General features: G+C 35.6%; 1 protein-coding gene across 6 annotated transcripts in view; it reads right to left on the bottom strand.

Annotated features, from left to right (window-relative positions):
- The window catches only part of LOC113501673 (synapse-associated protein of 47 kDa), a 78,727-nt gene extending 65,105 nt beyond the window's left edge, over positions 1 to 13,622 (bottom strand). For 3 of the 6 annotated variants that reach the window (XM_026882858.1, XM_026882856.1, XM_026882861.1), the window contains exons 1-5: positions 13,163 to 13,622; positions 12,416 to 12,625; positions 10,208 to 10,290; positions 9,601 to 9,663; positions 8,988 to 9,109 (exon numbers count right to left, since the gene is read on the bottom strand). In XM_026882858.1, coding sequence (XP_026738659.1) covers positions 8,988 to 9,109; positions 9,601 to 9,663; positions 10,208 to 10,290; positions 12,416 to 12,625; positions 13,163 to 13,293 — 609 coding nt within the window. In that variant the 5' untranslated portion in view covers positions 13,294 to 13,622. The remainder of the gene's footprint in view (positions 1 to 8,987; positions 9,110 to 9,600; positions 9,664 to 10,207; positions 10,291 to 12,415; positions 12,626 to 13,162) is intronic. The other 3 variants (XM_026882860.1, XM_026882859.1, XM_026882857.1) reach the window with 2 other exon arrangements.
- Positions 13,623 to 13,710: the final 88 nt, after the last annotated feature.

A 13,710-nucleotide genomic window follows, 5' to 3' on the forward strand; every position in this document is an offset into this window, starting at 1 on the left:
ATCTTTCTCATCCATAATTGAAGGGTTTAGACAATTTTGGTCCAAAAACATTTAAGCCTTTGCTTCAAGAATAATCACAAAATATTTAATTAAACGGTGAACCACAGTTTCTGTGACTCTCTCAGTGAATATTTAATGCTAAGAGGCTTCTTTTAGGAAAGCACTCAAGGGAAATAGGGAGAGACGACAAAGCAGCATATTAAAAAGGTGAACCTCAGGAAACCTACTTTCTGGGAACATTAAAAAACTTAATGAACCGAATTGAGGAAATAAGGTCGTGTTTTAACGACCCCGCGACAATAAAACACGAAGAAATACATCATTCTTATTTTTTAGGTTATCACATAAAATAAAATCTTCCATCCATCATTTTCGATATCCTGAAAAATAGGGTGCAGGTGAAATATGCAGCCGCTCTATGTGGCACATAAACCACAACACCATAGATTGCCTAATTGTAGAATATCATCTTCGGGTGCAAGAAAAAAGGTACGCCGAACACATTAAAATAAACGATTGATTGTAAACAACTAATGTTATCATATCATAAAACTTTTCACGTTTACTCAAATAATATTAGTTTTCCGCACTCCAACACGAATGGATTTCAGACCAAACTGAAAGTAATTAAAACTCAATTCGGATACGGTCATTCAAATCGGTTGAGTCGACCCGGTTGTAACAGGGTAAGCCGCTATACATACATACATAGGTCAAACTTGGTCGTTGTGGGCCGAGGTCAAAATGAGTTTATTTTTATCGAGGCCAATTTGTTCATCGTTAGCAACGAAATGGTAGGGTGGTTTGAATTAAAATATTTCAGTTATATTAAATGTAGGAATGAAAATTATATTTGACCCAAAAATATTTATTTTAGGTGTGTGAATTTATACGTCCAACATTTTGGCAAAGGTAAAAGATTTTATAACATAATAAATGAATCGTTAAATAAGGAATGTCAAGAGTTCTGGGGATAAATTGAAATGAACACACATGTTACCTATCCCTATGATTTAGAAGAGGGCAAGGAGATAATGAAGTAACGGAATTAATGGTAATCTCAATAATAAGAAAAATACCCATCAAAGACGTTCTATCTATAGAACCCTAATACTTATTTTCAAGCACGATAACACAGGTTTTCTGTACCATAATTCAGGACAACGATGCTTCCAATAAAATTAAAACCCGAAACCTGAAAGAGCCATGAATTAATTATTACAGAAACGTCATTCACCGCACCTGGAAAAAGACTCCTGAATTTTAATTTAACCCTTTTTGAATTAAAAACAAAGAACTTTATTTAAATATTACGGCAGGCGAGCAGCTGCCATTCAACATTTTCAATTCCCAAATGTAAAAATTCTGCATCAATTCAATGAATACTAATTTATTTTTCGGAGGCTATCGCTATAGGACAACCGAGTGGCTTTTAGTCGCGAACAAGGGTACATTTAACTTTCGACCTTGTTTTTAAATGGACTTTTGTGGGTATTAAACTTGAATCGGGCAGAATACTCAGAGATTTACAAAACAAACGACCCAGTTACATAATGGATTGGGGAGCATCGATTTTGGGAAGTCTAGCTTTGTTTTTGAGATGCTCGCGCAGAAGAATTGCATTACCTAGTGTATTTTTTAGATATTGTATTACTAAAGGCAGAATTACATTGATTTACTGAATTACTTTTATATGCAAACTTATATAGCCTTCGTAGCTTTTTCGCAATTTTTATCTAAAAACGTGTCTCCTTGCCATGAAGATTTCCCCGCCCTGTTCCTATAAGTGTTACATCATCATACTTTTTTTCTATCATTCCTTGACTTAAGTTATGGTTAAATAGATAATAATAGTATTTTATTACCTATAAAAAGTCACTCTATCTTCTATGTACTATTTTATTCAAGACCAAATTTATTTTACACTAAAGTATTTTTTACCTACCCCAAATAAATCAAAAAATACTGTTAGACTATCAGCGGTATTGGCAGCATAAATTCTGTTATCTACAACCAGCCGATAGAATTTTAGAACAGCACTCTTCAAAATTGTTTGGAAGCACTCTCTGGATGCAAGTCATTTTGTAAACTGTTTAGGAGTACATCGCTGTTGCAAAAAAAAAACAAAAAAAATAGAAAACGTAGAAGAAGCAATGAAGGCTAAGTTTTAAAGGCGTTATAGGAAGTCTTGTACTGGATTAGTAATACTAGGCATTTAATTGACGCTTTTAGTTTCAGCATTATTTTGACATGCAAAAACCTTTGATCATAAACTGGATTAGATTGCCAATGACTTGACATTAAAGTTGGTAAAGTGTTGCGCATTGCAGGTGGAAACCGAGTAGTTACTGGATCCTCAAATAAATAACTTGTGGGCGTTGTCGATACAACGAAAGCTAAGAGCGTTAAACAACTGAATTGTTTAATAGCTCTTGCTTAGATTTTGAATAAAACTATTTAGAAGCGTTAAAGTCTGGACATTTATTCAGTTAAGCACGCAATATAGAATTAAGAGGAGAAATTTCTCTAAGCGCAAATTCTGGAAACTAAAGATTCATTCCGTCTTAAACCTCTCAAAAGGTTTAAAGCACCGAAATGGAAACAACAAAACAGGACCATTTGTTAAAATTCTACGAAGATGTAGTCGTTTTAAGATAACTCTCGGCTTAAAACCATCCTTTTGGCACAAAAGCGAGCTAAGCAAGTACTTAACAAGCGGTTGGTCGCCAAAAAGAAGACATTTTCTCGAACATTCTACGATGATATACAGGAGTTCTGTTAAGTTGTTTGAAGTAAAGGATATGTGGGACTGACACTAGGAAGAGTTAGTTTAGTAGATCCTTTTAATTCGAAATATTGGAACAAGCTTCAGATGTGATAATATAATTACAATGTTGGGATTTACAATTAGTTCAGGTTTAGTTCTGGGATATTTGATATAAAATTATTTCACGATTAAATTAAATACATAAACATTCCTGTAAAAAATAATGTATAGTTTAAGAAATATTCTAAAACTATATCGATATTTTATCCACCTTCCATTTACATTATTCTTGCACAAATATACTTTTCGTTTTCCCAGTTGAGATCAAAGGCTATTTTTAATCCTAAAAATATCGTGAACTCAAAGATAGTATGAAACCAAGAGTGGAAGTGCGCCGCGGGAATTTCCTAATATTCTCGACGTTCGTACGGCTCAAAGCAAATGTGAAACTGGGGAACGTTCAATAAAACTATTATAGATTTTTATAGTATCTCTTCATATAATTTCTATTTTCTTCTTCTTCGGAGAAAACTGTTCTATATTTGCGTTTAATAGAAATGTATTGTAATTTCTCCTTTCGGCCGACCAAGAGTCGAGTTGTCGAGATGGCTAGATGATGCACGGAAAAGAGTCAAGTACTCGACAGAGGGTGATTCTGTTTCAAAAGTGATCATCACGCTAGCTCACTGCGGGTTGGTGATTTCAGATTCCAATATTTGGAATCCAAGCTTTCTGACGATTTAAGAAAGAACACATAGCTTTGAAAATTTCAGATTGGTACTTTGTGGTACAGTGGTGCCTACGCCTCGTGCATACATGTATAGAACCGCAAACATGACGTTTTTGAGTACTATCATTGCGCACCTCTGCATCTTTCCTTAAATATAACAAAAAATCTGAACCAAAGAATCGGTTGGAACATAAAATATTTCCAAGAAAACCTATAATATATCCAGTTCCCACATACCAAGATACGGTCAAGACATTTAAAGCAGTTTACTACCGCCATATTTCAAGACAAAAGTCAGCCAGGTAAATATCTTGCCGCCAAACACCGCTATAAAAACCCGATATGGAGCCCTGACGAGGGTCGAAAAGGACCATCGGATACCAGAATAGGACGGAAAACACGATAAACAGAACATTATTATTTAGTTACCATGGTTACAAGGGGGGACTTAGGTGCCGTATTTTTTTTTTGATCATGAAGTTCTGGAGTACATTTCGTAAGGAGAAAATACGAAAAGATATTTAAACTGTTGAAGTGCGAGTAGGACTCACAACGGGTCCTTAATTGTTGGTTTCCGTTCCTGCCTCATAAGTAAAAAGAAACAATAACACCGGAATCTGAGAGACAGACAATATATTTAACAATTTATAAGGAATTACATAAAGGGATAGTATATAGTTACTAACAAAAAAGGACTTTTGCTAAACCTTTTAGTAACTACTGGCTTTTATACACCCACACTTACACAACTACACAAAACGTTTTCTCAATAACATGAATTTCCTCGTTCAGCGCCACACAAAAGGCATCGGCATTACGTCACAGACGCCATTACGCTTCAATTGTTTCTCGGTCTAAATATATTCTAGAATTTTCTATTGAGAATATTCTGATATTACCGTTGAATTGGTATATTATGGAACAATGCGGGAATTTAACAGAAATATTGTGCTAAAATTTCATCGATATAACTTTTAGGTAGACTGTAAAATATTTGTACGCAGGAAACAGCAGAATATTATACATTATATGTATCATCTATGCATGCACCTGTATGCTGGTGTTATCTATAATCATATATAACTAGGATCCAAATCTTAAAACCATGTTTGTTAGAAGATTTTTTGCAGACATTTTTTTCCACACAAAATATGGAACCCATTCAAGCTAAAATAATTACCTAGTACACTTAGCGAGTAATTTCCTACCTCATAAAAAAAACTATTTTAAAACGACCGTAGCCTTTCAAGCTTCGCATCTCAGGAACCCAATTATCGATAAAAGCAGCATCTAAAACTTCCCCATTCATAGCATAAGTGAGTTTGAACAGCATCCGAGCGACTAAAAGCATTATTTACTACATAACCCTTAATTACAGGTACATAACCATCATTATCTGATAAACCTGCTTCAGTGGCTGAGCGCGGCACTCAGGTAGTGGATCGAACTCAATTACTGGTACCGTTACATAAAGTGTCCTTAGTTCCTCCATTTTATAAGGCAATATAGTTTGTACGTAAAAGAAATGGTACTCTTAGATGGGTCGTCAAAGGGACTTTTAGTGGCGTAGTGGTGAAAGAATTAGGAATGATGGAATACCTATTGGTTTATTTTGGGTTTCTGTATCTAACAGGGTCAAGCTAAGCCGTCTGTCCCCATGATGGGTAAACAATTTTCTTGCTTAGCCAGAACTCGACTTATACTTGTCCTGTTCTTACTATTATATTGTTCCGAATGATATAACGAGGACCTTGCCAAGATGATAGACGAACGAATAGATCATTGTAAACCACTTGAAAAAAGAGTAATAAGGAAAAAAAGGAATTTTGTATTAGCAATGTACATGGAAAAAATCTTAATGAACACTTAAATTTATTACATTTACGTTAAGAGTATTTCACTCTCCAATAAACAGACGAGCTGAAATACAAAAAAAAAACATTTATGATGATTTGATATTGAAATTGTAAATGGAAATGAGATCTGTTGGAAATTGAAGAATTATTCGATCAAATACTACCCCTTGGGCGATTGGTTAACGAAAAGGGGATTTTTGCCAGTAATTGAGTATCGATACGAAATAATATTAAATGGTAAACCAAAACCACTTTTCATGGTCTTTTTGTATCATGGTTGAAATTTACCAGATAGAATATTGGGTAAAACCACAAGTGGGTATTAATACTTCATCATAGTCAGTAACTTTTCAGACAATTCTAGAAAAAATAAATAAAAATGTTTTGTTCAATTGAGTGTTTGAGCCTGTATCAATATGATACACTCAGATGATCGAAAATGCTCTGCTTGAAACTTTAGGAATTAGGAAATAATTATTGGTGTTAACAGGTATACCAAGACAAAGAGTTCGGAATTTCAGTTGAATAAAGAATAACTTAGTCTTCTGAAATGGGAACACCCACTAACGCTATACGGACGCCCCGCTGGCAAACATACCAGGCGCGCATAGAACAAAGAAGTCTGACATTCAAGAATTGTTCCAATATTTAACAAGAGATCTCTTTGTCCTTCCGTCGCTGTTCACTCGTCTGTCACAAAGCTACGTACGTTGGTCCCCTTGCGTCATACCCGCATTATGCCTTGCCCTAATTCTTCTAGAACTGGCTCTGAGCCAAATAACACACTCGTATCGCTTTCCAACTATACAGGAACTAGCACCGTGTAAGTTACCACTTCACAGGAATCGGTGCACAGTGTTTTATCGAGAACACTGTGTCTATTAGTGGAACGATTAAAGTTATCAAGTTTCAGTCTTTCAATTGATATTCTAAATATAACTTTGTAAAATTTTCAATTCGAACTTAATTTAAATATTCACGAGTCCGGATTAACTTTAATTTCCATGGCTTACTCCATAGAGTAGCTGAAGTTATTTTAGTAAGTTCGCATTAACTATTCAAGAGCTGTGTTTGTCTGTGGTTCGGGCTAAGCCGAGCCTTTACCTTCCTTTGGACGTCTGAAAACGGGATTACCTCTAGGAATGAGATAATGGTAATCTTTGGGCAACTTTATAAACCCCTACATTCTAGATGGAGAAACAATCTACATGAACGGAAGAAAATATGTATCGCAAAAAATAATAAGGAAGTTGATATTTATTTCCTCGTAAGCGAAGCTACCGGCAGCCATTATTTAATAAACGGCGACCATTTAGATGTGTCGGCGTTAATGGGTCTTATACAGATAGGGGATCGGTTTTCTGCCACCTCATTTCTCTTACGATACAAAATATTACGTCAGCATTTGTTTAATCCCTCGATTTAAAAATGAGCCGTTTCCTTGGTTATTTTATGTACTTAAGTACTCATTTTATTTTTGAACATTTCGAGTTGAATTCTTTGTAAGACGGGGTTTTTTTGTTTCCGGTATTCAGTGGGATATTAGTGATTCGCTTGTCTTATCTCGTTTATTCATCAGATAAAAAATAGTAAACGCATTAGAAACCAAAGAAACTCATCACGCTTTCTCTATATCAATTTAAACAGACCCCTAAACAATTTCACTTCTGGACCGAGAGTACCAAAAAATAAATTAATACTCTAGTAACGTCCACCACCTTATTAAATTCGGCCATCAAAAAAAGCCTAAAGCACCAAAACTGATCCTCGATAACTCAATTCTTCTCGGCTGAACTAATTCAAACTTTTTATCTCGCTTCGCACTCGTCTGGGCTCCCCTTAGCGCCAGTTTTGTTCACCGTAATGACTTTCGCGTTATCTAACTTAATTAATGAACGCTTCCTTCGCGGAGTTTAATCAACTCTTTTAGTTTATCTTGGATATCCTACAATCATAAATCGTCTGACAATAGTCCAAATTACTCCATTACGTTATGACTATTGGTTACGCCTTAAGTATGTTAACCGACATCAAATTGAAGCTAAAAGAAGGGACGCGTCAATTAACCATTAATGTGAAGATATTTAATTACAGCGCTAAGACTATTTCGAAGTAAAAACGTAGGAAAACCACAGTCGCCATTATATCGATCGGGTTCCACGAGAGTTCCAAGCAACTGACGCAATTTACCGTACAAACTCGATATCACCCGATAGCCCGGACCAGTGAAGCGGAATCTCAACTAATTTAAACTGCAGCAAAACCAATACAAAGTTGGTGTAAACCCGGTTAGAGAAGAACGTTCCTCAACAACATATGAAACGCTTCATCATCTAAAGTTGCAAGCGGTAGGACGTGAAGTTTTTGAATCGAAGAACCGGACGAAGTATTGATTTCGTTCGAAGAAAACTTTAACTTTCAAAACAACTATCCATATCCATGAATGGAGGCTTCCAAAAATAGTAGTAGTTTCAAGTATTTCTCTGGATAAATTATGCAATCTTACTTCCAATTGCTTAAGACCAGTTGCCAGACAAACACAATTCTATTGGCATAAGTACCCATGTCTAGCTGGTCTGCCAAAAACCTTATTCGTAAAAGTTGCCAAATATCTCAATAACTTGGCTAGCAACACACATAAATGAAAATAATGTGTCTGCCTCGTCAAGTGCTTCAATTTAGAAAAACAGCGAATTATTATAATTTACAAAGCATTGAGATCGTCTAGATTTTTTTAGAATGTTCATTATTCTTCTTATCAGGCTTTTGAAACTTCTGTCCCAAAAATGGTTCAGCGTAGTGTGCCAAAAGTAAATCCATTTATTCTACAGTTTCGCTGTCACATTAAGGCCCCTTACATTAATAATTTTCACTCAAACAATACTGGAAACAATAAAAAATAAAAATATTTTGTTGAATTTTATTTTAATTCTGGGTCGACTTAATAACTAATGGAAATTTTGAGCCAAATAGGTTCAAGATAGTTTTCTAAATGTCACGATAAAAGCGTACGCTTTTAGGCTGCATAATTAATAAGGTTCACGTCAATAAAATATAACTGGCACTTAACCACCCGCGACAATTTCGCACGGAGCCGACAATAAAACGTTATTCCTGCCGACCCGAGCTCAATAGTACTTACGAATACGTAGCAACACGCACACGCCAATCCCATAATCTATCCAGATCACAGAAATAAACGACCTTTACTTAGTTAAACAACCCATGGGACCCATAATCTCTCCCTTGGCGAAACAATCACGGATTTCCATACAAACTTAATGTTATGTTAAGGCTTCTGAATATTTCGGTGAAGGATTATTTATACGTCTGGGTTTATTGCCAGACATTTACTAAAAGCAACTAAATGTGCGGGATACGGTAAAGTTCATACACATATCATGTATTAATGCGGTCGAAGAGCATCAAACGCTTTGGTCAATTCCATAAACCCATATGGACGTTATTATTTATGTATCGATAATACTGTTACAGGGAATGACTTATTTTCCTGGTATCGCTTTAATATCCAAGCCACGCGATAGCATATTAGTTCGATTACTGAGAAACGACTTAAAAACTACTCGTAATTTTGGAAAATAAATCATTATAATTGCATTTTTAAGCTACTTACGTTTTCCTCGACGGTCTTCTTGATCTTAGCGCTGGCCTCGCTCACTTTAGCCCCAGCCTTGTTGACAGCAGAGTACAGGAAGTTACCCAGGGACTTGGCCCCGGCTACTGCCTTTGTCGTCACTGTTAAATAATGGAGAATTGTAATTATGTGTGTAAAGTGAATACTAATCGTTATATTTCGTCTGAGCTTTTTCTTCAAATTAGTTATCATTTTAAGTTTTTTGTCATCGGGCAATATTGTTTGAAGTTCAATAAATTATACTCATGATAAACTACTCGAAAAACTGAATGAACTAACCAAAACCAGCGTAAATAAACTAAAAGCAATTCACATCAGTCCAAACGTTTTTCGAGGACGAAAAAGGGATTCAATAGTGTTGAATTTCAATGGTTGAGTAAACATATCTCTGGTCTGAAGGACAAGAGGCAATTTCTATGTCAGTGTCGGGAAACTGGTTCGATGAAATACGGATTTGAAATTCTAAGAGAGGCTTATAGTTCTTTGTGCTCTGTATAGTGTATAGGCTTCGGGATATATTAATAAATAATCGTATCCTCTTGGTAAAAATATTCAGGAAATAAAATAAAACAAAAGCAAACAAAATACTAACACTCCTGCATATCAGGAACTTCAATAGCATCTGTAAACATGTTTCTACTCTGGCCACCTGGAACTGGGAAATAAAACAAAAAATAGCATACTACAACAAAAAACAGGAGGTCAAAATAATAAAAGCAATCTATAAAAGGGAAATACAACAAAGGAATGAAAAATGGAAATAGACTTAATGAATATGAAATTATAATGAAAAGCTGTCGACGATATCGCACCCCGATATTGTAATTACATGATATTAAAAGACACACTGTGTATTCTCGGTATAAATGTGGGGATAGAATTGAATCCAATGTATGGCAATAGGCTTTTCTACCCCGAGACTCATAATAACGAATTGATGTCCCATTGTTTAAATTGTAATAACATTTTCATTAACGTATCAGAAAAGGGAGTAGCGATCACTGCCAACCAAAATTCAGGAAAACCTATTCAGTCCCAATTTTTGGGGGCTTTTGCAATTGTATGGGCAAGTCAAGAAGCTGGCATAAAATGCTGCTTAGCCTATTGACTTGCGCAGTTTAGTTTTCGTTCATCGCTAAATAAAGGATGAAATACAAGCTAGTAATGATAATGTCGTTATAATCTAACTACATACGTACCGTTGCCGACACCGCCAGGTCCCTGCTCCTCGGTGGGGGTGCCGCCAGTGGAGGCTGGCCTGCTATCCGCGCCGCCGGTAGCGCTGCACCAACCACATCAAAATCAATAAGGTAATGTAACAATAACTAACTAAGTGTGGATTGGATATTCCAAATATTCTTTTATCTTCCGCTTTATCTTAACACCTGTTTAGATGGGTAATCCTGTTAGTTTAAGCGCACAAGATTTTTGTTTTTCTGAAATGGTATTCCCAGTGTTGGAATAAAAGATTGTCAAGGAATCCATCTTTAACCAACAACAAATAATCTTATCCAAAGCCTGGTTAAAGAAAATCTATTAAGAAAATTTTCGTAATAACAATAAAAGGCAAAGCCGCAAATAATAATTTGGCGACCCATTTCTGCCGGAAGCGGCACAACATTGAAACGCCCTTTACATTTATCATACTAGTTAGAGGCCAGTCATTACCTCGCCAATATTTCACCGTCAAATAAATCGCCGGCCATTACCCTAAATCAGGAGTTGCGTGAAAAATCAATACGCAGCCACATGAAAATATATTCACTGGTTCTCTCGCTTCGTATAGTCGACCTCAATCTGGAAGCTGAGCTGAGCTGAGAGCAGCAAATGATCCGCACACTAGCACCCACCACTATTACGTAATGGGGTTGCGAAAGGCAACGGAGAAATACTTCGATTTCGAGCGACGGAAATGTCGCGACTTTTTGCTCTATTTTTAAAACATGATTCAGAGTATTTCAGAGCTTATGATTGTACTGGATGATTGCATCTCCAATGGAGCGGAAGAAAGTCCCTGCCGTCTATTTGCAATAATATTCTGCCAGTCCTGAATTTATTTCATTTCGGGGGAAGCTGATTTTAGTGTTTAAAGTTGCTGAGGACTCATTTCATATTTATAGCAAAATTTCAAGTTAGTACAGAAAAAAGAAATAGGCAACAATGTACTAAAAAGACAGAAGTCCATCCTGCATGTGTATTGATTTTCTCGTAACCTGTTTACATAACGTCTATTAATTAACTGTTTTAATCATTTTTTCCATACAAGTTCATGTGCACAATACGTCATTTACACGCGTTTTTATTATTTTACAGCCAGAAACGAAGTAAAAACCACGCCTAACTAATGCGCAGTAAATCCTTATCTATAACTAGGTAAGGTATGGTGCAGTCTAGCCAAATTCATTGTTTAAACAAATGCTGATCAGAGCAGGACAACATTCGGTCGTCATTCTACAAATATAGATTGATATTTAAAAGAGTTAGAAATTAAGTACTACATTTGGGTTTGAGTAATTAGAATGTGCCTAGACCATATTAAATAGATTATTTTATAAAACAGTACACTAACAATGCACAACAATGAGAAATAAAAAATGGGGTTTGAGCAGAATAAATGAGTTTGTTAAATTTGCGTGTGCATCTAAAAAATTAGAAATATTGTGTTTTTTTTATTAATCTAATATTCTAAAGTCAGTTAGGGGTCATTATGTAACTATGTTACTATATCCTAGTAACTAATACGAATGTTTTCGTTACGTTTTTATCGTATTACAAAACCAAAATTCATGAAATTGTCCAATTATGAAATAAAATGTGAATTTCGAGAAAAAAGTGCTTGATAATTTTATAAAAGTGCCGAAAAGCAATAAAAATAATGTGACCGAATCAAGCAAAGCAAATTTGTTCATAGTACAATTTTGAAGTGCTGAATTTGTAGCATCCAGTGTCAAAAAGGCGTAAAAACAAAGAAATTTTTTTTTTGGTATAAAATTTTGTTATAACTTTAATATTATATATATTTCAGTAAGTGTATTGATCCTGATAAAGAAAACTAGAATCAAGATATTAATTGTGATATCTAATCAATAGCACAACTGTTTTTCTTTGTGCTACCTAATTTTACGTTTTTATTGATAAGGATTTATGAATGGACAAAGAAAACAATTAAACCTCCAAATTTAATGACAAGTGCTAACTTACAATTTTCCTTCATCTTCATACCATAGATTAATATTTTTTGTGGGAGTTTTAGGTTATGTAGACTATTAGATATATTTTCTGATTTTTGGTAGAAAATATAAAAAAGTATTATCTCATTATCAGAACCAACACACCAACTATAAAAGGAAATTAAAAAGCATGAAACTGCTCCGCTCCAACTCATTACATCCGCCAACCCCTCGTACCTATTATACCTAGAATTATCATCATCATCTTTGCCCTCAGGTTTTGGTTCAGCAGCCTCGGCTGGCTCTACGGGTGCTGCTTCAGGGACAGCTTCTGGGGCCGGCTCATTTTTCCTCAGTCCAGGAATGGGGATACCAGATCCAAGCCACCCGGTCATCTGAGACTTCACATTGGTGATGAGGTCCAGCTTGCTACCTCCTTTTGTAGGGCTGTGGAAAATACTTACATTTGAATAACAATTAATAAAGTAATAAATGAGTCATTTGAATGTCTAGATTTTCTAGAATATTACATCATCCCTTGTAGTCATATTTTCGAACTCAAAACTAAGGAATCTCATTCTAAAAGCATTAGTAAAATAAGTTAAAGTTACTTTTAAGCATTAAAATCAGAATTTCAGAATAAATTATGGCTTAAACAGTTAATTAGTTTCACAGAGTTCCCATTCCAGTTCCAATGGAATGTTAAAGTACTTGACCTAGTTATTTACCTATTGTGAGGTCTGAAATCAATATTTTACGGAAGCTCTGAACAAGTATACGATATAATAAGTTTCGTGGAAAAACCTTGCAATATGTTACACATTCCTTTATAGCAAACCTCCATGGTAAATTACTAACTAAAATGAGTTATTGTTTTCTCTACAGAAAGAGCCAAAATACATTTTTAAAAGTAATTTTTTACACATCGGAATTCCGGAAGAATTGAGTAAGGCCAAGAGAATGTAAACAATGAGAATCATGTACCTTTGTTTTTCGCCTTCTACCGCGGCTTCGACGGTCGCCTCTTTTGTTGGGGTCGGGACTTCCTCATCTTGGGGCTCGCCCTTAGCCGCCCCCATCCACGAGCTGACCTGGTTAGTAAGTCCTGAAAACATTTTCACTGGCACTAGCTACTCAAACAACTACACAACACAATCACTCAGCGATTTCACAACGCTGCGACAGTTTCGCACATGACCCACGACACGGACGGTCTGCTATGCGGCTGTAGAAAGCGTGATCAGCTGAAAAACTAAATGGAAAACCACGATCGACCAGGGAAATCGAGGAGGAATCCACTGCGCATGAAAACTTGCGCTCCTGCGCTATTTACCCTACGTACTTGTATCCAACACATTGAAAACTTTTACACAAGCGCAAAATGTATTTTATTGCTGTGCGATAAGGACGAAAATTCAATCACACGGATACCCTATATACTTCATCTTGAGTATTGTACCACAAATGTCAAAAATGTAGGGGAGCACAGCTAATCTAAAATCTGTCATTTCGTTTAGTTAAAAATCGATAGA

The sequence above is a fragment of the Trichoplusia ni genome, chromosome 16 (genome assembly GCF_003590095.1).
Source record: "Trichoplusia ni isolate ovarian cell line Hi5 chromosome 16, tn1, whole genome shotgun sequence".
Classification (NCBI taxonomy): domain Eukaryota; kingdom Metazoa; phylum Arthropoda; class Insecta; order Lepidoptera; family Noctuidae; genus Trichoplusia; species Trichoplusia ni.